The sequence below is a fragment of the Plectrocnemia conspersa genome, unplaced genomic scaffold, assembly GCF_051122295.1.
Source record: "Plectrocnemia conspersa isolate PC_06_02 unplaced genomic scaffold, ASM5112229v1 ptg000013l, whole genome shotgun sequence".
Taxonomy (NCBI): Eukaryota; Metazoa; Arthropoda; class Insecta; order Trichoptera; family Polycentropodidae; genus Plectrocnemia; species Plectrocnemia conspersa.
Window position 1 is genome coordinate 8,068,202 of NW_028277177.1, and position 26,128 is coordinate 8,094,329.

General features: G+C 30.4%; 2 protein-coding genes and 1 long non-coding RNA gene across 4 annotated transcripts; 1 reads left to right on the forward strand and 2 right to left on the reverse strand.

Moving 5' to 3' along the window:
- Window positions 1-64: 64 nt before the first annotated feature.
- LOC148227197 (sodium-independent sulfate anion transporter-like) lies at window positions 65-11,461 on the reverse strand. Its single transcript, XM_088201076.1, has 12 exons — window positions 11,187-11,461; window positions 3,413-3,604; window positions 3,142-3,337; window positions 2,851-3,071; window positions 2,604-2,781; window positions 2,363-2,527; window positions 2,127-2,288; window positions 1,928-2,068; window positions 1,720-1,865; window positions 1,466-1,657; window positions 1,253-1,406; window positions 65-1,179 (listed from the first exon to the last, which is right to left on the reverse strand). Exons 2-12 carry the CDS (start codon window positions 3,584-3,586, stop codon window positions 1,088-1,090), a joined length of 1,821 nt encoding a protein of 606 aa, XP_088057202.1. The 5' UTR covers window positions 3,587-3,604; window positions 11,187-11,461; the 3' UTR covers window positions 65-1,087.
- A 4,891-nt stretch (window positions 11,462-16,352) lies between these two features.
- LOC148227198 (rho GTPase-activating protein 92B-like) lies at window positions 16,353-23,694 on the reverse strand. Of its 2 annotated transcripts, XM_088202909.1 has the most exons (7): window positions 23,355-23,694; window positions 19,912-20,162; window positions 19,538-19,713; window positions 19,212-19,467; window positions 18,991-19,140; window positions 17,104-18,918; window positions 16,353-16,534 (listed from the first exon to the last, which is right to left on the reverse strand). In XM_088202909.1, the coding sequence occupies exons 1-7, from the start codon at window positions 23,405-23,407 to the stop codon at window positions 16,521-16,523; spliced, it is 2,715 nt and encodes a 904-aa protein (XP_088059035.1). In that variant the 5' UTR covers window positions 23,408-23,694; the 3' UTR covers window positions 16,353-16,520. The 2 variants fall into 2 exon arrangements, with proteins under 2 accessions (XP_088059035.1, XP_088059034.1); XM_088202908.1 differs by lacking the exon at window positions 16,353-16,534 and having other exon boundaries at window positions 16,564-18,918.
- Window positions 23,652-24,424, forward strand: LOC148227199 (uncharacterized). The gene is made up of 2 exons (XR_015812106.1): window positions 23,652-23,786; window positions 24,369-24,424. It is a non-coding gene; the product is annotated as an uncharacterized LOC148227199 (long non-coding RNA).
- The last annotated feature ends 1,704 nt before the right edge of the window (window positions 24,425-26,128 follow it).

A 26,128-nucleotide genomic window follows, 5' to 3' on the forward strand; every position in this document is an offset into this window, starting at 1 on the left:
CTAAATAATACACAATATTTAATGAAGAAAAAATCTAATTCCCCAAAATTATTAAAATGCTTGCTTTCTTTTTTATATTTCTAAATACAGTTTATTTTCATCAATTTTATTGTTTTCAAAATGACAAAAACAATGCTATAGCTTATATTTACTACATACATACATACAAACCAAAATAAAATATCTACGTTTGTATTGTATGTTTGTGTCCTGTAAAATAGCAATAGTTTTACATATAATTTAAAGGATGGTCGATATTTTGGGTTACAAATCAGACATTAGCTTAAAATGTCTGCTGCACTTTCAACAAACTCATTAAAATTCATACGTATGATGACACGTATCTGTCACTCCAGCAAATATACAAATGGACTAGATTAAGTTTTGAAAGGGCGTAAGAGTAAGGCATATATTATGCTTACTCTTTTTATGGATGAGTATAGAGATTTTTAGAGCACTGTGTAATATAGGAGAACATTGTTACCTATATGACATATATAAACTCAAAAATCATCTTCAATCTGCAAAATTAACAAAATAAACTGAAATTCATATACAAATGAAAATCAGTATGAACGAATTTCACTTCAGCAAGTGTCTGGTGGACTAGAAATTTCATTCATTGCAAGAGTTGAAGTCATTTATGGGGATGAATCATGGATCAGCTAACCATATAGTTCAAAATGCTCTACAGTTCTGCGTCTTCAACATACGACATATTTGTCAGATTTTGCCATCCGATAATTTTAACATCTTTAAGCCACTTAAAGAAGCGAAGATGTTCGGTACCGATGAAGAGGTGCAGCAAGTGGTGCACGAATAGCTGCGCACTTTACCAATATAATTTCTTTCCAGGTACTTTCTAAGCGCTGGAAATTTTAGTTTACATTCTAAAAATATTAATTTTTATTTGATTCACCCTTGTATCAGTTGTATTTATTATTTATTACATAAACACACTTGATTCTAATCACATTATAAAACGAACAACATCTCATTATATAAAATGATATCTTATTTAATAATTAATACTGGTCTTTTAACACTTTTTGTACTTTCTATACAAATGCATCTATCTATTGAATATTTATGTGGGATATGATAGTGAATTTATGTGAAAGTTTTCATCCAGAACGTTGACTTTGATTTCTTTGTTCAATCCATTATTTGTAACGAACTCTGTAATATAATATATTTAATCAAATTAAAAATATGCATGTTTAGAAGAAGAAATTATTAGCTAAATACTTACTATCGATTATAGATATTAATTCCTCATCTGATGTACTGTATATAAGTTCTTCGCCGACTTCAGATTTCAACTTGTGCTTTAGGGATTTGCGACAGTTTAAAAATATTACTATTTTGCTCACTTTCTTAAAATCAGCTAATAAAGATTTGAGACCCTAAGCAAAAAAGATTTATTTAACATATAATTTATAATTAATATTTAAATATAACATACTTGAATGCTAGTCCAATCAGCTCGTTGTAAATGAATGCAATCAATAACGACTACTCCATTACTCATTTCGCTTACTTCTGTCGATTTGTCTTTCTTGCCAATTTTGGTTATCACTTCCCTTACATAGTTGGCAGAAGGGAAGAATAATCCACCGCTCGGTGTGATTAGCGTGTATTGAATATTTTGAGAATGCTATATAAATAAACGTTATTATTACTATGAATTGCTTTTAAATTATTTTAGTATTTCCTTACGAATATTTTCTCAATCCTTAATTTCGGTCTTGAGTTATAATAGAGCAATATTACAACATCGATTAAGATACCAATCAAAATTCCAATTTCAACACCGAGGAATAAACATGAGAAGAATGTTCCAAATAGCGGTATCAGATCTAATTCTGTAAAAGTGATAAATTTAGAATACATTTTTCAATGTTTATCTATATTTATTCATACGTACTGCTTGAAAGCCACAGCTGTTTTATGACTGGCAAATCAATCATGAAAATGACAGCACAAATGATTACAGAGGCCAAAGCGGCTTTCGGTATGAAATAGAAATACGGAGTCAAGAATCCCAAAGTCATCAATACAATAACACCTGAAATAGCAAATGTAATTAAATAACAAACATATTCCAATATAGAATTAGACATTACCTGTATAAAGTCCTGCAAAAGGAGTTCTAACTCCGGAAGCGTTACTAACAGCACTTCTAGCAAACGAGCCATTTACGGGCATTGATTGTACAAAACTGCTAACAATATTACTCATCCCTAAAGCTATAATCTCTTGGCTGGCATCTAACATCCTTCCTTTAGCTGTAATGCATAAATATAAATATTTTCTCAATCCTATTCTAAATAATTTAATACGATATATGTTTTAATCGTACCGAAAGCTTTAGCAATAGCCACGTTAGCTATAATACCAATCAATGGAACTACTATGATACCAGATCCTAGATGTTTAGTCATCTTTTCAAATGTATAAGTCTGATTTCCAACAACCGTTGAAAAGTTTGGTAATCCGACAGATGGCAGTCCGGACACAATATTTCCTAAAAATTGAATAAATAATATTATGACGAAAGTCATGATGTACAGTATTATTAAATATATTTATATTATCATTACCCGTTAAAATCAAAGCTGTTGATCCTTGAGAGTGCATCACATAAGCAATAATAGTACAAGCGATAACTACAGCAGCATTACGTCCAACAGAAGTAAACCAGAGCGCCCTTTGAGCTATATGTTCACCTTTACTTTGCGTTTCGCCATTCTTTGGACTAATTTTGACCTCTTTCAATTGCTATAACCAGCGAATATTTTTAGCTTTGAGATAAGCATAATCATAAAATATGGAATAGTTAATAAATACCCTCATGGATAGAAGTATAATGCAACATATGACGCTTAGAACAGCATCACCTGTGCGAACCTCTTTAATATGTTCAAAAACTTTTTTCCAAATTTCTAAAAATGTTTCAGCTTTGTACGATAGTCCTAGCAATCCTTTTACTTGAGAACATCCAATGATCAATGCAGCAGCCGATGTGAAACCAGAAACAACGGGAACTGATACAAAATCAACAAGGAATCCTACAACAAAATCATAAATTGATATAATAAATAAAAATAGTAACATATTTATAATAGCTATATAACAAACCTAATCTTGAAATTCCAACAACTAATTGTATAAAGCCACCGAAAAAACATAACATAACTGCGAAATCAGCGTTCATATCGTGAGTGTATGTAAATGTTAATAACGATAGTAAAGCAGTGGGACCGATGTTGATTTCTGGAGTCGTTCCAAACAGTATGTAAATCAAACTTCCGGCAAACGAAGAGTATAATCCATACTTAAAAAACATCCGTTTATAAATATCATCACATAACTGAATCGATAATAGCTTAATAACATTGTTATATTATACCTGAGGTTGTAGCCCCGCTAGCAATGCATATGCAATTGATTGTGGAATTAGCGTCAATGCCACAGTGATACCGGCCACCAGATCCTCAATAGCAATAGTAGTATTGTATTCTTTGGACCAGGTGAATATGGGGAAGATCTTGGATACGAATTTCCGCACGTTTATTCTGACCATTTTGACGGCTGTAGTGATCTGAAATAAAACTTAGCAGTTATGATCGTATTGGAATGTTTGTTAACATGATCTCACTAATATGGCATTTAATTGATAATGTTTTATAGAATGAATAAATATGTTTAGCGGATAATGATTCTATAGAACTGTGTGAAGAAAGTATATTTCATTTGATCAGCTATGCTAACAGACAAATTTAAATTAAAGTGGAACTATTGTGTTTTAAGTTTATTAGTTCAAATAAGAAAGTGTATAAAGGCATTAAATTTGGATTTTAATCCTGTAATAAAAATTTATTTTTGTATATTTTTTAGATATGTCCATGTCATCACGAGTATGTATAACAAGTCTAAAAAGCGTTATCGTACGAAACTAGTAATACAGCTTTAGAACAACCAGAGTATATACATATGTACATATAATAAATAAAAAAAATATTTCTATTTAACATTTCTCGTTTCTTTTTCACTAACATCTTTTTAACGGAGTTAATTTTCTAAAATAGATTTCAAATGACTACTATTTTTAAACAAGGTAGTGGATCAGACTCTAACAAACTTAGTTTAGATATTTACTAGTTATATTTTTATTACTAAAATTACTCTAGTTATCGTGATCCTCAACATCGTTGAATCAAATATTGTCGGGACCACCCTTAATCGTTGATACGAAATTAGTCGTATATATAAAGTAACGTGTGCACCGCTAGGTGCCGCTCAATTTAAATTTATATAATAAAAAAAATATTTTTAATATTTTTTAATGGAGTTATGAATTTGTAATTTTTTAAAATAGCCGACATTTTGAAACAATATAACGGAAAAAATTCAAATAATTTTAAGTTAAAAATATATTTTTTCTGAAACGCAACATTAATGATCAATATCTTAAAGACATGGGTTTGCACCCTGCATGGACTCTAATTTTATTAAATTTCTATCGTGTTTGATAGATTGTAATTAGTGATTTTTATATCATATAATTATGATTCTGATCGACCATCACAAACTAGGTTTTCCTAGATTTTCCTAATCTAGTGGATGAATAATTAAAATAATAAGCTGTCAAATAGTTTATAATTAATGAAATATATGTCAATGATTTAAAAACTTTAATTTCAATTTGGTGTCTCACTATGTATTTAATGTTTGTTAATTGTGTTAACCGCATGTTGCAACAGAAGATTCATAAAAATAAAAAAGTAAATATGCACTTAATAACAATTTTGTGTTGCCTTAAAGACTTAAAGCAACATTTTTTCATTGCAATGCATTGGGTTAACACCTGTAAGGTTGCAACGGAAAATTTACAATAAATAAATAATTAAGTTGTGCAAGATTCGATATTTTAAGATATTTATTTTCTTAAATTATTATAAATAATTAATAACAAAAAAATACAATAATAGTTTAAAGTTTCATTTAAACAAACCCCGATATGCCAGAATGCCCTAGAATTAGAAATCATCACCAGATTTTTTAATCATAAACATTATTTAGTGAGGTCAGTTTTTTCATTTACAAGCGTAAAATACTGCAGATACCAGAAAATAGTTTAATTTATGGACATATGCATTACTACAAGTGCGTTTATTTGAGGGGCAGATATTGACTATACGGACAAATTGGTTGAATTAAATTTTTTTGAATTTTATTATTAATATTTTTTTTTAAATCTTTGCTGCTTAAATTATATACATAAAATTGAGCTTTATAATAGAAAGTAATTCTAGATCACAAAAAAATAATGAAAACTGTAATCAGTAATAAAAACCATCAAGCGGTAAAAAAACTTAAGCAATTCCACTATTACTTTATTTTATATGATCGTAAAAAAATGTATTATTTATAGTACAACATTGTGCAAAGTAAGCTAGGTGTTTTTTTTATGTTTCAGTTTTTTACTTATTTTTAAATAAATGTAATAGACTAATTTCTTAATTTATAACAACAATAAATTACGAGCAAAAATATTACCTAAATTATCTTTAATTAAATAATTGATTTATGTACAAACTTCATAATATGATTATTGATTATTGCTTATTAGATAGATATATATCTTTACGGGAAACTGATTCGCGTGTTTTTACAATAGTTTTTAATGGAATCAATGGTTCACATAGAAGAGTTGCATAATGATGCAACTCACGTGCATGCGATTAAAAATCACAATTCATGAAAAATTACAATAATTCGCTGCATGTGAGGAGCAATATTGCCGTTGTATACCTATAATTTTTCATAATAATGTTACACGTTCCATTTGTCGGTGTGTTCAACTGCAATGTATGTTATGTTTATAAACAATCAGACATACATACTTAACTGATTACTCACAGTGTTTGGGTATCATTAAAACAGATGACGCTTTTACCATAATGATTATAATATGCGAATACATAATATGAGGTTTCCGCTTAAAATACTTAAGAGGTCCGTTATATTTTATTCATAACCATTAGACGTGTTTAAACAATATGTCGTTAATATAGCATATTGTTTATAAAAACACGCAGCCTTAATAAAAATGCATTTAAACATATCGACGTAGGAATTTTTCAGTGTGTTAATAAACTGTAAGTTTTTTTAATTTAACATAATCAATAATATTGATCTAAATTATGCACATATTACTTTAAGGTAACATATCGTGACAGTGTCATTTAAATTAAAAGTATTGTAATATATATATATATATATATAGTATATAAAGTGATATTTATATTTTAAAGCTAAATTTTATGTTATTTTTAATATGAAAGAGAGATAATTAGATTTTCTAACTATATTTAATTGAATTAAATTAAAATAATAATATAAAAATAGATCCAAAGTAACTTGCATTATATAAGTATTTAACAGTAATCGATAAAACTTGTGTACAAAAAATAATTGTCGACTTGATTCTAACTACAGATAAATATATACATATGTATATATAATTTTTAATATTCACAAATTATATTTTTACTTATGAAAATTCTTTAAGGTTATTTGGCTACACATCGCGACTATTTTAAATACTGCTTTTTTCATACAAAAAGCGAGGCCCATTTAGTTACGCAGTGCGAATATTTTGGATATTTTTCCTATAAATTGCCGTTTTACTTAGAATGTCTCGAGGTTCATTTAGCCGCGAAGCGCGAAATTTCTTAATATTTTCACATAAACATCCATTTAAATACAAAGAAAATGTCTAGGTAAATAGTAACAAATGCAGTAACATTTGTTTCAATTACCACTGATATATTAAAATATTTTTCAACAACAAATTTTCAGACAACTACCCTAATTAATAACAGCTGTGTTTATTATTATTCACAGAACTACATGGTGCAAGACCGAATGGTGGGGGGAGGGAGTTAAAGAAAATATGTACATACATATATACATATATAAGATCAGCTCACTTTTACCACATCTATTCTCAAAATTAATAATTATGCACGCCTAAAAGAGATGTGCACCATCCGACTTAAATTGCGATCAGAGTTCGATCCAAGGGGAACCACTCTAAACTCTAAATATTACAAGAGTGTGCGGAGAAAGAGATCAGAAAAATGGGCCAATGGCTTCTTCTTTCATCATGACAACGCGCCGTGCCACACCTCGCTTCTGATCCGCGAATTTTTGGCCGAAAAAAAGGTTTCTGTCTGTCCACATCCACCTTACTCTCAGGATTAAGCACCATGTGATTTATAGCTCTTCCCAAAATAAAAACCGAATTAAAAGGAAAACGTTTTGACACGATTTCCGACATTATGAAGACTACGACGAAGCAACTAAAGGCCCTTCCGGAAGAAATGCTTCCAATCATGGAATCAGCATTGGGATAAATGCATCGCTAACCATGGAGAGTACTTTGAAGGAGATTAATTCAAATTTGGTGTAAGATTATTATAAAATTATTCACCGTATTTTTCGATCACACCTCGTATGAATAAATAATCGCAACCAATTAATCCACAACGTGCTAATTTTCACGCTACGCTGTTAATTATGCTGTGACATCGTCTTTGAGGAAAATATCAGTTCTATTAAAAACATTCTAAAACATCAATTTCTTTATGAAAAATGGTAATTCAAAGATAAATCAGTAAATGTACATATTTTTTCTATACTAAATTAAAGTTTTACAAAACTACTTTTACAGCCCATGTGAAAAATTAAAAGTTAATGACTTGTGTGTAGGGATTCCAATCCCGGGCCAAAATTTTGATCCCGGGATTTCGGTATTGCAATTAGTCGATCCCGGGATCCCGGGACCAGTCCCGGGATAATTTTCATGTTATTTTATCGATAAAAATAATTTAAAATGAATATTACAATATTTTTTTACATCCGTTTTTTATAACGTACAATGTATAAAGTACGTATAATTTTAGTCTTGGACTTAAAATAGAAAATAATATAATAAAAATAAAAAAGGGAAGGTCTTATTTATTTATTTGAGAAGATAAAAAATGAACTTTTGACAATGTATGTACATATGTACATTCATAGACACAATTAATGGAAAACATTATTTTGGAAAAAACTCACGAAGTAACATCAAAGCATCAAGCGTTTCATCATTTAGCCTTAATCTGATTTTGGTTCCTAAGCAGCCTGCAGCTGAAAAAGCACGTTCAGACTCACAGCCTCAAAGATTCACAGATGACACGTGCAACTCGCGCAAGTTTGTATACGAAATATAACGATTTTGTCAATAATATTTCGATTGTGCTTGATAAATCAATCAATCCAAAAAAATCGGGATTATGTTTTATAATCCCGGGACTCATCAGGTATTGAAAATCGTTCGGGATCCCGGGATCCCGGGATTGGAATCCCTACTTGTGTGTATGTACGTAAGAATAATTTAGTAGTGTTTTTTAAGTAACTATATATTATATGTTGAAACTAAACTACTAAATATAGTATATTAATATATTATACATATTAAAAAAAGGTTATTAATAATATTAATAATAATAATATAACATCGACAATGTTATATGATTTCAAGCATTTTTCGGTATGTTCAGCTAAATTTTAGGTCCATTTCAGACGCACTCAAGTGACGAGATAAAAATACATTTTTTTTAAAAGAAAAATTCATAATAAAACAGAGCATATCCTACTGATAAGGCTACAAGTGAACTTTGTCGTGCGTTTTGCGAAGCACATCGGATAGACTCGTATGCTGATTTAATGAGTGTGATATTCTAGTCCTTCCCAGAATCATTTCCTTATCATGCTTAAACTGAATGACCTGATAAGATTCAGGCACGGCGCTAAATAAGTGTAAAACTGATGCAGAATAAGTCGAATTTTACAGACAATTAATTAAATAGTCCACCAACTAAATTATTTCTGTACAAAAATAATTAATATTATATTTTAACGGAATCGTTATTATTAAAGTCTAGTAATGCATATTACATAAATCTTAGCCTGCCAGTATAGTTTTACACTTGTAATATTGCGCTTTGCGCTCGAAATTTTGCAACTCATCATATAACTAAATTCTTTTTATTTAATAATATATTTTTAGTGGGATTTAGGCGTTTTAATAAATCAGAAATATTTATGGAATAAGAATCGATATGAATCAATGTCGATTAAACTAGTTACATTTTTTTAATTATCAATAGGTTAAAATAATCAATAAAATATGTATGTATAATTCAAGAAACTGTTGACTAAATACCAGAATATTGAACATTTTTATTCTATGAAAAATACTCTAAAACCATATTTTAAAGCTTTTATGGGTAAACATTTCAAACTTGGGAAAATTCGGATGTACAAAATTGATCATTCGTTAGAAGGGGAGTTACTATGTCGATACAATTTTTTTTGGGCCTAGGGATCGATTTAAAATAAAAAAAAATGACCTTCCCATTACAATAAACTTTTCGCGAGCATATGATGGACCTATTGCTTTGATAGCTCAAAAAATATGATTTATTAAACTTAACACAATACCTTCAATATCCAATTAATTAATTTTTTTATGAAAATTTACCATGTCACTAGTGATTAAGATTAATACTCTACATTTAGAAAACTATTATTGTATTATTTCCTAATATATTTTTTATTTCTTTAGTATTATTAAGACAGCTAACGTAAAATATGACCGAAAAGCAACCAATGTCCAATATTATTTTATATTTTTGAGTGTATTATTTTATTTCAAATATAATTTCAATATTTAATGTTTATATTTAATACGTATTAAATAAAGTATTTCCTTGTAATCAAAAAAGAAAATTAGTTTTTATTCTCTCCTGTAAATTTTTTTTGTGACAATGGTTGTTCTGAAAGTAATGTCTTCATTTGTATACATGTTTTTAAAGTTTATATTGGTAATATACATTATTTTTTATGACTATCAGGAAAAACTTATCAGATTTTTTTATAATATATGGGGTAATTATATGATTTGCGGAACTGATTATTCAATACTATTTTTTATATTACTATTGGTTATTCAATGCCCTTCTTTATATTAAAGGTGTAATGGAAAAGAATGTTGTTTTTATGATGACCATTTTAAACCATCAGTTATGCTGTGTCTGCCGAGTGTTCGCCACGGTTTTGGTGTTTTATCGAATTTACTCGCAATTTCATGCGCAATCATGTTTTTTTGAAAAAAGAGACCGCAACTAAAAACATTTGAAATGTTCAATGAGATGATTTGGACGTTCGAAATATCAGAGATGGTCTAACTCTTTAATATATAATAAAGTTCTGGAATTGAAATTGCAAAATAAGTGAATAAAGACGTCTTAACTACATAAATCGAAAAAACTGAATTGTAACTATTTAAGAAATAATCACAATACAGGATATTATTGGCGAAATGTGCAGGAATATATTAAAAATCGTACAGGTAAGAAAACAATGGGTACAGAAATCTAAAACGCTATTTTTAGATCAATTAATAACTGGATACAAACAATCACAATGTTTTCCGAAAGATCTTAATGCAGCCTTAACATAAAAATAGATCTTATCGTATTTATGGTGAAACTGCAGAGAGATAATTATATATTAAATGCTCAAACCTGACCAGACAACAACCGTATATTTTTATTGCGATCAGCTAGAAATATGGCCTGTCATTATGAATCCACGTGTATATAAAGTTACGAAGGTTTTGAGATATTTTTTTTATATAGTAAATAATAGGTATTGCTCATATTTAAATACTAAGCTTTTAGAATTTTATGAAAAAGGTAATAAAACTTTAAATAAAGGAAAATAAATGTTATATCTAACAAAGGAACATTGTTTTGAATCATTTATAAGAAAAACAAATTGCGAAATTTACATGTTATATTGAAATTGATTTTATAAAAATGAATATAAAATATATAATAAAAAGTTATTACAACTCTTTATTTTGTTATACAAACGTTTTTATATATGACCCTTATATATTACAAATTCTTTGCTTAACTCAATACTTATTTTAAAATATTATTCCAGTAGGCGAAAATTAAAATACTGAAACAATGAATTTTCAGCAGCCAAAATTCGAGGCTTAATTATAAAATACACAATTGTTGCACAAAATGAAATTGATTATGACCAAAATATGTACGTACTGCGTTTAAATGGAAACACTGGTGCTATCGCATGATTTGAAACGGTCACTATTCGCCCCTTTTGGCCGAAACGCGATCGTCCCGCGGACCGGTCGGTAGCAAATGACACTTTGGAAGCGAATGGCGTGCTTCAGCCGGTCGCAAAATATTTAACGCGAGGGTGGGCCATTTAGCGATGTCTCTGTGTTCTGCGAACAGAAGGCCGATTTAGATCGAGCTCCGATTCGCTGCGGAACAAAGCGTCATAATCGCCCGCCAATGACGCCGCCACTTCCGCCTGGTCATGCGCATGGCAACCCTGAATAAATTACCAATTTTCGCATTATTCTACAGGTGTTGATGTTAAACTTGCTGTGCATTAAGACACTTTAGATTCATTTACCACTTCTAATATCGATAATATATTATTTACATTCATGAAAATGTAATAAAATATATTCGATAAAAATAAAATCACTATTCCCCTTTAATTTTTTAAAACTTTATCCATCATTATTGTAATATATTGTATTAATAAAATTACTGAATTTAGCACTCAATTTCTATTTTGCATTTATTTGTTTTTAATGATCACATTTCCTTCTTTTTCTCTTTTAAATCAGTTACTCAATCATTACTTTCCGATTTTAATCTTATGTCATTTTTCTTCTTGAAATTGGTTGCTGCACCAGCAGAGACAAATAAGTACTATCAGTAAAATTGTTTGCAATAATATCTGAAACTTATCTTCCATGTACATAAATAAGTATATGCATTTGGAAGGAATGAATGCATAAATTAAAATTTAAATGTCTCTCTAATATCAGTACAAAAAATACACACAAATCATTGTTTACATGCAGCGTTTACATTTATTTTAAATTTCTATTGCGCATCCCGATAACGTTTAACGCCTCGATAAGCCGTGTCAAATTGCGGAAGAGGCAGTACCACATATAAAGCGATTGCTTATGACAATTACTTACGCTAATAATTTTTAAGGTATTCCATTATTTTTAAAATTATTGTAAATCTTATGTTGTAACATGTCAAGCGACTTATACCATTAGTCTGTCGTACTAGTTAGGGCCGGCGCTAAGATACTGGAACGCGTACCAGTCGTAGAAAAACGTACCATTACATGTTTATTTTGATGTAATTTTAAGGTTCTATTATTGTGCAGATAATGGTATACTTTTCGTCACACGTTACAATACGATCGAGAAATAGATTGATCTCATTGCTTAAGAGAAGCGCAGAACAAACATACGTTTTTGCAACTTTTTATTATTATATCTAACTTTTGTGCAATCTCTTTAAAATATTACAAACTTAAATAAATAGATAATATACTTATATAATAAATACACTCATAATATAAATAAATAGATAATATATATAATATATTATACAACTTTAATCGAGCTTTCCAGCATGGACTCACTGAATTCGTACGAGCTTGAACTAAGAGAAGCCGCCGACCATCGAGAAAGCAGCCGCTTCTCTCTTCACGTCAGATCTGCTACAGCTCGACACCCGGAATCCAGAGTTCAACCTTTTTTGTAGACCATTGGATCCTTTGGACGTAGAGACGGATGAGAGTATACTTACCCCTGACTTCGTTTTATTTACGTATTTTATGCGTAGAATGTATAAATAATAACATTATATTAAAAATAAACTGATAAATAAACACACTACGCCTCTGATTGTACAACAGAAAACGCCGATCTAGTGAACTGTAAAATTTAATAATATAATAGATAGAAATATATAGAGTGATAGTTAAATATAACATTAAGCACATTTATTTTATAATGTTCCTGATTTAAAAAAAATCAGGAACATATTAATATAAACTTATTTTTATATTACAAATTACATGAGCAGTTTTCAAGTAGACTTGTCACTTTACGTTCTATTGATGTATTTAGTAACAATGCAGTTTTCCTGGATTTATATATTATATTTTAAACAAGCGTATTATGTATAATTATTTATCAAGGTTCTGACTATCAGGAAAAACTTCGAAGCAAACTAATGAAAAAAAATGCATTTGACCACGAAAATGACGATGCTTGACCAACCATGAAAAATATGTATATTTTACAATATGGGTGAGAACATAAAGGGATATTGTTACGAATGGAAAATAATTAAATATTGATTCTAAAGTTATTAAGGTTCGACGAATCGTTCAATATCTTTATAAAAAAATTAACAAGAAAATTCACTTCGAAAATAAAGATTGTAAGAAATATTTCAGACTTATTGTAAAAACGTTATTTTTAACCACAGTTCATACACATGCTTTAAGTAAAGAGTTCACATTAAAAAGTATAATTCTGCACTAAATGCAACAAATGAGTTTTCACTGTTTACATTACTTTTTGCATAATTGACAAATTTGCGTCTCTCTTGCATGAAGAATATATTTATGTTTTTTATGTACTAAATAAAAGTTGATTGAAAAGATAAAGTTTCAGAATTTTCGAAAGGAACATAAAATCCTGTATTTATATAATAAAAATAACCAGCTTATGTGGACAGAAGACATTTTCTATTACAACAGAATAAAAATAAATGACACAGGAAAAGATTAGAAGGAACGTCTGATAAGAATTAAATTAAAAAAATGTTGTAGTGGAAGGCTATTGTGGACCAGGCCAAGACCTTTAGAAGGTTGTAATGTTAAAGAATAAAAAGATGGATAAAAAACCTTAAGGTTGAGAATTTTACAACGTCGTCAGAATAACAATATTTTTTATACATGATTTTAAAAATACAGTTCGGTGCAATTATCTGGCATTCAATTCAAACAGATTTAGAATTATCGCTAATCTTAATACAGGAAACCAAATAGTAACTCGTAAATAAGTACTCAAATCATTGATAAATATATTACTTATATATCTATAAAGTTGAACGCATCTGCTAAATCTATGTCAATATTGTGATCCAAACGTAAATCAAAGGCGATAACTTACCCATTTATCATGCAATATTTTCATCAATTCAATAAACTTTTCAAGGATCTTAAATTGTTTTCGCAATGAAAAGCTTTATATCATTACATCAAGACAAGGAGGATAAATAAAACAGCAAATAAATCATATTTTGTATTATTAATGTAAAAATTATATAATATAATTCATCCGTGATTTATATTAGATACACATGTCATGAATCTCGGTGAATAGTAAAAAAAATGGTTAAAATTACAATAAAATGTGACCTCATATAGTAAGTAATTTTTTAATGGACTAATTCTCACGAAAACCTTTCATAACATTTTAATAATAATGATCAGCTAAGATTAACAATAATGGTAATAATAGTAATGCCACATATTTTTTAACCAATGAGATCATATAAAATTGTAACAAATTAATATTTAACAACACTTATATAATTTATACAAATTTCTCTTTAATCATATATACTATATGAGGCTTACGGAATTCTTATATATTCTTTTATAAGTAATTTATTACATTTTTTTTAATTCACAGCGCAATACCATTTCATCGATTTGCACACTACGCACAGCAATACAGGGCGGTACAAAATCCAGTGATTTCATGAGCTTCCCGTTTAATACAACGATCGTCTACTGAATAATTAATATATGACAAAGAGACGACTCTGCCACATGCCGAGGCTTACATAAGTCATTTGTAGCTCATTTGCAACAGTAAAATTAGCGGAATATTGTAGATTGGAAAAACAATACACACGGGTGCTAAGTGAATTCAATTTGTTATATTTAACACTTGAAAAAACGTTCTACGTTCGTTCCAAGGTCAATATTCAAAAATTAATTGACAACATTTGATATAGTAGGTTGATGCTATGATCACATTCGAGTCTCTTATGTAAATATCTAAATGCACATCAAACTTTAAACCGAAAAGAAAGACACCATTGGGTTCTTTCATGCAAATATCTTTAAATCGCAATGGATCTGGCAACAGTCTGTTCATCGATATGTCTGAATAAAAGATACCAATTTTTAATGTGAGACAATCACTCTTTAATTTGCTGATACGCAATTTTATTACTTCGATATAAATACATATAACTGTAATATATTTATTTTTATTATATGCTTTGAAAAACAAATTCAAAGTACTTATTTCGGCAGCGATGGTTTTGGTATGATTATGATTTTCAAGTTACTCAAAAGTCATGACCATGGCAGGATCATCAATCTCGATAAAACTCATTTTCAAATAATATATATATATATATATATATTTTAACAATACATGTATAAAAATTAGATATAATCCTCTCAAGCATGATCATTAATCATAATTTGGATAGCATACGACTAACAATATTATTTGTCTAATATTAATTATTACGTTTGTATTTTTTTATTAATTAAACACTAGTATCGACAACGAGCCTCGACATCACAAAAAATATGCTCAAACCTGGCGTTCAACATACATAATTTGTAAGGCACTGGGATTAACCAGATTTGATTATGATAATAATAAACACTACACTAATAGTTTTAACAAGCAATCACAATTTATATATTTTTTAAGATATATATATATATTATATATATATATATATTTATATATATATATATATATATATATATATATATATATCTGTATGTATGTGTGTGTATACTAAAGTGGACATTTAAATATAAGAAAAAAATAAAGCATGCAAATAAGTACGACGAATCATAACTAGAAATTGTTAAAATAAAAGAAAAAATAAACATTAAACATAATAAACACTGACAAACTAGACGAAGTAGTAACTAAAAATGATTTAAATTTTCATTACGTATGACGACGAATTTTCATATGCTTATTCAATATGACTAGTCTATCAAAATAATCAATTTGGTTAAATTGAATTATTTGTTAAAAGAATGAAATGCCCAGCAGGCAACTGTTATGATATGGGAAAAAAATATGAAAGCTTAAATTTATCAAGTATGCATAAGTATATTTAATATAAGCCTTTGGAAATTCGCATATGTATATTTAATATCTAATCGATTACATTCAACGTTATAAAACATTTGCTTATATAAAATATTGTATCTTTGCCAACGATGAACATGTGTCATTATTATTCTATAACGTCAAACTAGAAATTTTGCATTTGTGCATATTCTTCACTTACACTATTTCATTAAGTATCATATTATATAATATACGTATATATATATTTATTGTTATATTTTCCATATACGAGATTTCAACGATTTAACAATATAAATGCAACGACATAATCAACGCAGCACCATAATTAATATTTAAACTGATTTTAGAGTATGTTTACTCTTATTGTATATATCAAAACTCTCTTCTTCCTTGTATGTAGTTAACGTGTATTACCTGTAAAAACACGTAGTAAAAATCTATTATTTTTCACAAAGCATTTCTTTATTTACAGCAGTTTCCAAACTCTCAAGTCTTATAATTAATAGTCAATCTCTACATCTTAAATATCTTTTAAAAAGATGATATATAATTTAATTAATTAGTTTGGAAACGACTGTCAATGTATCGAATCAAATAAATGTATATATACAGATGAAAAATGTCTCCATAAGAATCTATATGGAGAATCACAGCAGTACACGGTTTACGATACAAATAATGGAGTTAATAATCATGCCATGCTTACATAGTATATGATTATGTACACTGAATACATATTATTCATAATTTGTATAGTATGATTAATCACAACGTGTGAGTAGCTGCTGCTTGAATTATAAAATGTTAATTGTTTTTGATTATTTTGCGGCAAAACTTTGTTAACCGTTATAGATTAGTGCTTTCTATCACAGCAGGGGGTTGTTGCGATGACGCAAAAGCTGTCGGCGGAGGAGGCGCTGGAATCTGAGGTCTTGGGAGTTTTTGATAAGGCCTAGGCGAAGGAGGAACGTCAAGTATATTACCCTCGGATTGTGACAATTTTCGCATTTGACTAGTGAGGGGTTTCTGCTCCGGTGGATGATCTCCGGAAGTCGCCGAAACGCCTGGGCCGTTGCTGTTTGTTCGCTGCACGTTTAACTTGCTAGATTCTTCGGGACTGATCACAGAAGGATCGGACAGTCTACCAACGTTGATTATAGTCGGTTGTTGCTTATCGACGCTATAAACATGAGTGCGTTCTAGCAATGTTTCTCCCGACTTTAAATTCTGAGAATTATCATTCAAAATGTTGAGTATCTCGAGCGAAGCGTTTTTATGCGTCGAGTTTCTGAAAGACGACGGCCGTAGCATAGCTGGGCGCTCTGGTATAGCCGGTTTATTTCCAGGCGCAGGCAAAGACGAAATATCAGATACAGATTTGGGTCGCAATTGAACTTCGGCTCCTTCAATGTCGACTGTTGAAGCATTTTCTTGTCTCAATGCTAAAATCGTCGTCCTCGGTGTCGCAACTGGTTTGATAGGTTTAATTGAATTAACCGCTGGTTCGACTAATTGAATTTGTTTGGGTGAAGCTGGTGTCGGTGTTGTTACGTCTTGATTCGATTCAAAGCCAATTGCCATCTTTCCGACGGTGCCGTGTTGCACTACAATAGAATCAACACAATTTACGACGATCGCATCTACTTCAGGCTTGGCAGTAACAACATGTTCAAAATCAGAACTGTTTCTCCTCTCCGTGGATAAATTTTCTCGACTAGAACTCAATTTATTACCTATCCTATTCAACTGTCTACTTTTATACGTCGATCTATTAATCGTTTGAACGCTAATCGGTCTCATAGATTCGGGAACCGAAGGACGTGGCGGTTTATCCGGTTTCTCAACATCATTCTTATACTTCACCTTCCAATTGGTATCTTTATTTTGCGCTATATTTTTCGATATGGAAACATTTTTCTCAGTTTTGACGTCTTTGTTCTTATCGGGCGGTACGAAGTTCGGCGGCACCGGTGCTATAGGTTTATTCTTTCTTTTCGGAACAAGCTTAGGACTATCAGGTGGAGGACTGGAATTCTCAGTCAGAGATGTATTAGATTGAGCTCTTTTAAAATCGTTCTCGACGAGAATCATACTAGAATCGTGACTGTTACTTCTAGAATGTGTTTGTTTAGGCATCAACGTACTAGGATTTCCATGTTCTTCATTATACTCATACATAGATTTGCTCATACTATAATCTCCATTTGGAGGATCGTTAGGATTGAAACTTTTATTATAAATCCCATGTCCAAAACTTGGCGTGAATCCATACTCGTACAGATCAGGTAATAACTCTTCTTTTGAGAGAGTCATAAAGAAATTGATCTCATCCTTAAAAAACCAATCGGCGTGCTTAATCAATAACTCTAGAACGCAATTTATAGACGTCGTGTCAAACATGTTTCGACTGTTAACACCGCCGCCGTCATTATCGCACCAAAGCAGATTAGGAGCAATCACTATTGCGATGTTCGACGGCGTCATCTTGTTTATGGTTTGATTTTTACTCAACACTGACAAGAACTTGATCAAGTATCGTAAATTATCTATATTGGGTTCGGGAAGCTGATGAATAACTTCCCACAAGGCATTCAATCGGCTTTCTTCGGTTGAATTTTTAGTTATCGCTGATACAAATGAATCATAGAGATGACTAGTCAGGAGTGGTTCTGGGAGCTCTCTCAAATACGATTTCAACACTCCAGCTAATACGTGTACATCTCTATATTGCGGCAAAAGTGGCTTATGAAACATTCCTGCGTCGAGTGATAGTTTCATTCTTTTCATTCGGGTATTACCTTCAAACAAATGGCAATTATTATTTATTGATATATAACGAATTCATAATAAAGATAAAGAACTAAACAGACCTCCAGTTATTCTAAACAATCCTTCCTCTTCCAAAGCAAGTTCATGCAAAGAACAAACACACAATTCAATAGGATATGCAATTGTACGTCCTGTAACTCGTAAGTGATCTTCAATTGGAAATCCAAAGATCGGTTTAGACATGCTCATATCTATAACATTTAAATAATTTTATTATCATGATAGGTAAACATTATGAATCAAAATAAAATATAATACGTACTAATGCATTTTTCTAAGCGCGGAACAACATCCTTCAACGAATACAGTGCACTTTCATGATATGCCTTTTGCAATTTCAAATATTGCAGAATTAAGTTAACAAAATTAATCTCTTTAGACAGCAATTTAAACATTTCAATAGCAAAATTATCTATCGCCTGTTCAGCCTTAGTATCGGCGTCTTCTAAATCGACTTTCGCTTGACTCACTTTCGATGCTTGAAATCCTGGATTTGAATCACTTTGCTTTTGCATACTCTGAAATTTAATAATATCATAAATTAATATTATCAATAACGTTGGATAAATAATAATATAAGACGCTTACCAAGTAACGACTATTTGCGTTTTCTCTGTCATTTATGCATTTTGTGAGATGCTTTTTTGCTTTAGCGATACTGGGCAACTCTTGTTCAGTCACGCTATGAAATTGGGCGTAAACCATCTGTTCAACTTTAACTTCATGTTCGGCAATTTCCTTTGCCAAATCAACTTCGATATTACCTTAAAATAAATATTATATATAATATAACATATGATAATGATAAAGCTATTTTCTTTCCAGGAATATATAACACATGTTTTAATATAAGATAATAACACAGCAATCGTAAATATGTTAAAAAATTATTATACATATTATTGATAAGAATGTACTAAAATAATATTATATTATAAGCGTTAAATAATCAAAAAAATTACCACATTCCTCCATGACGTATTTGAATAGGTTGTCTTCATCTTTAAAACCATTTTCACGCAAAGCCAATCCAAGATTGTATTCTGGTATTTTCTTCAGACGTTTCTCCCGAGCAGCGGGATCATGGGCTTGCGCGACTCCAGAAGTCCCGGTGCCGAGTCTCTTGCATATCACTTGTAGAGCCGATTTCATCTGCTCAACTTTACGTTCAGCCGCTTGCAGTTCATCGCTCAATTCTTCCGGCTTACCAGACCTATTAATAAACAAATAAATACTACATAAAATACGTTGCAATTCACCTTAGTGTCTATCCGGGAGTATAAGGAAAATGAGGACATCCTGTTTAAGAGATAATAGACTATAGACAAAATTGTGAGACGGGCTTAGAGCAATGAAACTATATAAAATGAGAATGTTTAAATAAAATCAACATGTTTACGATTTCGCCGCAAAGATGTTATTGACTCTCACTTTTAAAATAATAATCTTTACCAAAGATTAGGTTAACTTTTATCAAAATTCTCGACTCCATAATATTGCAAATATTGCACATTGAAAGTTTACCAAAATTTAATATGATTTTATTATCTTATCAAACATAGGAATATTGTGGATATCTTCTTGTGTAGATTAAGATCAGTAACCAAACATTTAACTATCGACATATCCACACTATCATTATTAAGATTAACATTATATATGTAAGTTGAGTCATTTACAACCAAAATTCATTAATTAAAAACTAATTATTAATGTTCTTTTAGGGGCAAAATAAAAACAAATGCATTTTTGTCTAGAACATACAAACAATACTTCATAACTGGTCATTAGCAGAATTAATCCAATCCTTGAACAACACACAATTATTTTTAACTACTTACTCCATGCTAACACAAAAAAGTTTGACACGTGTGTCAGCCGATAATAGAGAGCTAAACGATGTGTCACATGTGATTGAAAAAAGAAAATTGGTTATTATATTTGAAGTAAAAAAATATCTTATATGCGGCCTACGTACAAATAAATACACTGAGGCAAGGCAGGAAATACATTAAATCTTAATTTCTGAATGGTAAACTATTTCGTCTCTGTTGTCATTTGTTGGATTAATATTGTAAACGCGAGACCATAACGAACGGATATAAACGTCCATGGGGAAATTGGTACACATCGAATCTAGTGTTTTTTTTTTTAATTCTATCATGTCTGATATATCTAAATGACTGATTTTTATAATTCCGATAAGTCATCACAGGATAGGTTTCATCGATTTTTCTGTTCTCACACATAAATAATTAAAATAAAACCGAGCTAGGTCAAACATAGTGACATCTATTGATTGCAAGTTGTAATAATAGTTTTTAATTAATAAAATAAATGTCACTGATTTACAGACTGATTTCAGTCCAACTAACTACTTACTTCTTAATTGTGTTTACCCCGTTATACACCGGAAGATTTACCATAAATAAATAAAATATACATAAATCATTGAAATTTTTTTATCATTAGCATAATTAAGTAAAATTTCTAATGAGGTATGTATTACTCAAAATAATATAAACATGTTATGTATTAGAAAAAATATTTATTAAAAATTCAGTTCAAACAAAACCATTGAAATCAATATTTTCTAATGTACAAATAAAACCATAAACCACAAACAAAAGGTTATAAATATTTCTGAACACTTGTTTGAAATAAGGAAGAAAGCATTTCAGTTACCAGTTTAAGTGAAGCCAAAGAAAATTCATAAAATGAGTTTCTTAATATAGCTCTTAAAAATTGAGAAGTCTTAATAATATCAAAGTGATGTTTGTATTAAGAATTCAAACGAGCGTTCCCACTGCGACAGCACGATTTTATTGCTTTTGACATGGATTTTTGACGTATATATTTTATATATTTAATCGTAATACTGTGATAAAAAGTCTTAAAATAAACGCTACATAACCAAGCATTTTTACTGCGATTGTACAATTTTATTATTTTTGACATGGATTCCTAACAGGGACCCCCTTGAATTTGGCCAAAATAATGCATGTCATTTAATGAAATACTATTAATCTTAATGAAATAGAAATATTTTCAAGAAAAAAGCTGAAATGAAAGTCTGTTTAGTTTTGTAAGGGACTTGTTTGTTGTCATTGTCAAAATAGTATTTTGGGGTAGAAAAATCTTGGATGAAGCTGGAATGCCATTCAGTCTGCCGGATTGCTCCATTGTAGAATATATCCGAATCTTTGTATATATACAGATTCTAACAATGAATGTGTCGTAGTAGATGGTCAAACAGAGAGTTACTCTTAAAGGAGTCACGGAGGAATCGATCAATGAGTTTATTGAGGGACCTTGAGAAAAAACTTCTGATTCGAAAACACTGAAGGCTGAATTTCTTCTATTGTAAATATAATATATGAGTCTACAAACAATTTGGATCTTCTATTTGATGCTCTGAATAGTATTCAACCCACTTCTTTACCCAGTGAAATAGTATTTTCCATTTCAAGAAAATTTGTAACTTATATCTCTGTGATCGATCCGTGGACGTTTTGTATTTTTTTAAGTCATATTTTCCGAAGAGAAACTAAATGAAATATAAAAAAAATACTAATTTGAGTTTATTTTTGAATTTTCATTAATTTCATATGAAGTTGAATAAATAAATTAATTAAATTGTCTTATTATTTTTTTATAGTATAGTAGTACATTAGCTGTTGAATCGGGAAGTTGATGAAAAACTTCAGGAGTTAAAATTATTAAGTTTTACCTAATCTTCTTTATTCACCATTCTTTCGCAATATTATTTCTTTAGATCCATCGACAACGTGATTTAGGTAGAAAATCAGCAACTTTCTTTATTAATCATATTTTTTGATAGAAAAAAATAGTTTCTTTCAAGACCAAGGAGTCAGGTATTATTATAGATTTAAAAATTAGTTATATATTTTTAGTACTTAATTTACTTTTAAGGCCAAATTGGTCAACAACAAATACATTTTCTTATAAGAAAAAATACTTCTAGTACGATTTACAGTGACTAACCATTAAAGTTAACGGAGATTTTTCATAGCGAGTACCTAGTTATATCGTTTTAATATTTGTATGATATTTAAATTTAGAAAATGGAAATATCATACAAATATTAAAACACTAATCTAACAAAAACATTTATAAAATATAAAAAATAATAGTCATTAGAATGAGTGATACAATAAACCATATGTGGAAGTGACTCATTAGATATGTTTTTCAGTAAGAAGATAACAACGGACACACACATTTGCATATGTTTTAAAAATACAATAAACATCCATTTGTTTATTTACGTTTTATTTTGAAACAATGACCACGACTTCACATATACGTACACATACACAATCGCATAAAATAATTTCATAGTATAATTTGAACATTCGTTATCTATGGAACAAGAGATAAATACCTGGAAAAGGTCTGGTCGGCGAGTTGCTTCACGCGCATAATCTGCTTCATCATAATACGCTAAACGGCCCCCAGTGATGAATTATTCAATCGGAGCGCGCCGATAACGAGACGAAGACCTCGACGAAACGCACCAATGAGATCATCGACGATAGGTGCATTGTCCGAAAAAAGTGTTCCGTTCGAACGTTCCGTCCGTTCGGTTCGCGGACTCGTTCGCGTTGCGCAGGTAATAATTTCAGGGGCGATGCTTTGCGCAAAGGGGGCGACGGAGCGCTTGGAGCGTCAGCCCGTCACGACTGACAGCACGTCCGCCATAGACGGCGCACCCGCCCATAGACAACCGCCGGCTTTGACAACACACACAGGCGCGGAGGTGACGTCATAAGCGAGCAGATTACGCCTCAATACTTGCGCAAATAAACCGAGCGGGGTAATAACGAACTCAATTTAAAGGGGTAATATCGAACAATAAAAATATTTCTTTACTAAGACCTAAAAATTATAAAACATATTTCTCAGTTATAATTCACTATTAATTTATTCCGCTAATGTATTTTTAAATGCACTTTTGGTAGTGTGAGGGCTTATTTTTTATATAAGATATATATGAAAATTTTGTAATCTGTCCTTATAGGACACTAAACAATTTGTTTGTCTGTTTAGTGGCAGGTGGGTGAATCGCCCATCAGCGATTCACTTGGCAACTGAATATATCATTTTAGCCTTTACTTTATAAGATTTCCTTCCTCTTCAGGCGTTTCCTGTATTGGACTTTTGTTAAATATTATAGTTTGTCTTGTAGACCACTTCTTTCACCATTACTATATTCAGGTCCCGGTGGACGTATGAATTTGGAGTAAGCCACGGTGTATCCAATATCAACCTTAGCATTTTATTTTGATATCTTTAGATTATATCTATATTAGAGTTGTTTGCTGAGCCCCATTTTTGTTCAATTTCTGTGTATATTGACACAGAAATTGAAAATAATCTGACATAAATTATTCATCAGCTGGCAGAGAAGCTCAGATTCTCCGAATCCACCATTCATGAAAAAATATATAAAAAGAATCGGAAAAATTGAAGACAAGAACAAAGAGACGAGAACAAAGCAGAACGTGTGCAAATTTGTCGAGAACTCTTACATCTTGAAGAAAAAATATCGTTTTACACCATCTGATTACCGGAGACGGGAAATTAGTGATATATGACAACTGTAGAAGTTAAAAACAATGGTTATCAAAGAAGTAGGTGGCAAAATCAATGGCGAAATCCGGACTGACTAGAAAAAAATTCTTTGTGTATTTGGTGGGATAGCGTTGGAATCATACACTATGAAATTCTTCGACCTAGTCTTACGATTACAGGAATGATGTATTGCAAGCAGTCAGATTGTCGAAAAAAGCAATAAAGAAGAAAAATGTCATAAATTATCAATAGAACTCAAGTGGTTTACAACACGACAATGCACGACCACATGTTGCTAAAGTGACGATGGAAAAAATATTGGAATTAGGTTGGAAAGTAATACCTCACTTGCCGTACTCTCTCCTTCCGATTATTATCTTTTCCGGTCCATGTAAACTATTTGAATGGAAAAAATAATAATACTGTAAGTGACTTCGAAAAAGGACTGTTGTACAATTTTGATTCCAAAACCGGGAATTTTTACAAAGAAGGTATAAAAAAGTTGAAGGAGAGGTGGCTTGAAGTTTTATCTAACGAGAACAACTATTTTGTCTAGAAACCCATTAAAATATTTACATTCTATGAAAAGTTACATACATTTAAGTAATAAATGTTAAATTCGCGCATATTTGCGAAAAAGCATTCGTATTTGGTATATGAACGACAAACAAACCACTTGGCAATAAAGTGATTTTACCATAGCGTCTTTTGAACGTCTATTTATATTGGCGAAATTCTAGTTGTCTATGCGGCAAACAAACATTTACTTGAGGCTAGCTTAGTAATTCCATGAAGCTAGGAATATCGGCCTAGGTTTTTACGATATAATATGCGACATCAAATATTTTCTTGAATTCTGACACGCTAATTTAGTTTGAAATTTACACTCTCGATGTACATACATGCAGCAAATTATAAAAGTGTAAGCAATGTTCTGAGTGAGAAATTTTTTGTGAGAGTAATATTCCATGTGAGCGATGTTCAGTGTGGGTGCAGTTTCCGTGAGAACAGTGTTCTTGCGCACGATCGTCTTGGGATAGTCATTATTAAGACTTCCATAACATGATGAAATTATAAATGCCCTTTAATATAGATTTAACAACGACAACTAGCAAGACCTACAAACATGTACTGTGCAGAGCGACAAAAAAGTCCTCGGAGAACACACAATAAGAAAGAAACAAGAATTGTACGATGATTAATGTATACTAGCAATTGCACAAAATAACTAAACGAGAAGAAAATGTCTGTAGAGCAAAACACTTCAACAAGTGGAACTGTACAAAGAAAAGAATAGCAACAAATTGTACTAAAACAGAGAAAAAATCTATAAAAATCAGGAATAGAAGATTCTATAAAATATTAATGAAGCAAGCTAAAACTTTTTAACACAGGCTTAATGCGTAAAAATTTGCTTAATCGAAGTGCTTAATCCAAGCAATCACCAAGAGAAATAGAATAAGAAAATACCTAGAACAAGAAAATAGTTTACATCACTTCAGAAGAACAAATATGTTTATAATTTTCATTTTAATTAAAAAAACAAATATAAACAAATAATTTTCATTAAAATTAAAATCTTTA

Bases quoted from the DNA above. Each gene is read 5' to 3' on its own strand.
- LOC148227197 (XM_088201076.1), bottom strand. From the start codon at position 3,586: ATGGTCAGAATAAACGTGCGGAAATTCGTATCCAAGATCTTCCCCATA. The intron at 1,866-1,927 runs GTACGTATGAAT...TCACTTTTACAG, and splicing joins ACAGCTGTGGCTTTCAAGCA to AATTAGATCTGATACCGCTA. The intron at 1,180-1,252 runs GTAAGTATTTAG...ATTATATTACAG, and splicing joins ATTAATATCTATAATCGATA to AGTTCGTTACAAATAATGGA.
- LOC148227198 (XM_088202908.1), bottom strand. From the start codon at position 23,407: ATGATGAAGCAGATTATGCGCGTGAAGCAACTCGCCGACCAGACCTTT. The intron at 19,714-19,911 runs GTAATTTTTTTG...ATTTATTTTAAG, and splicing joins ATACGTCATGGAGGAATGTG to GTAATATCGAAGTTGATTTG. The intron at 18,919-18,990 runs GTCTGTTTAGTT...ATTTGTTTGAAG, and splicing joins ATTGTTTAGAATAACTGGAG to GTAATACCCGAATGAAAAGA.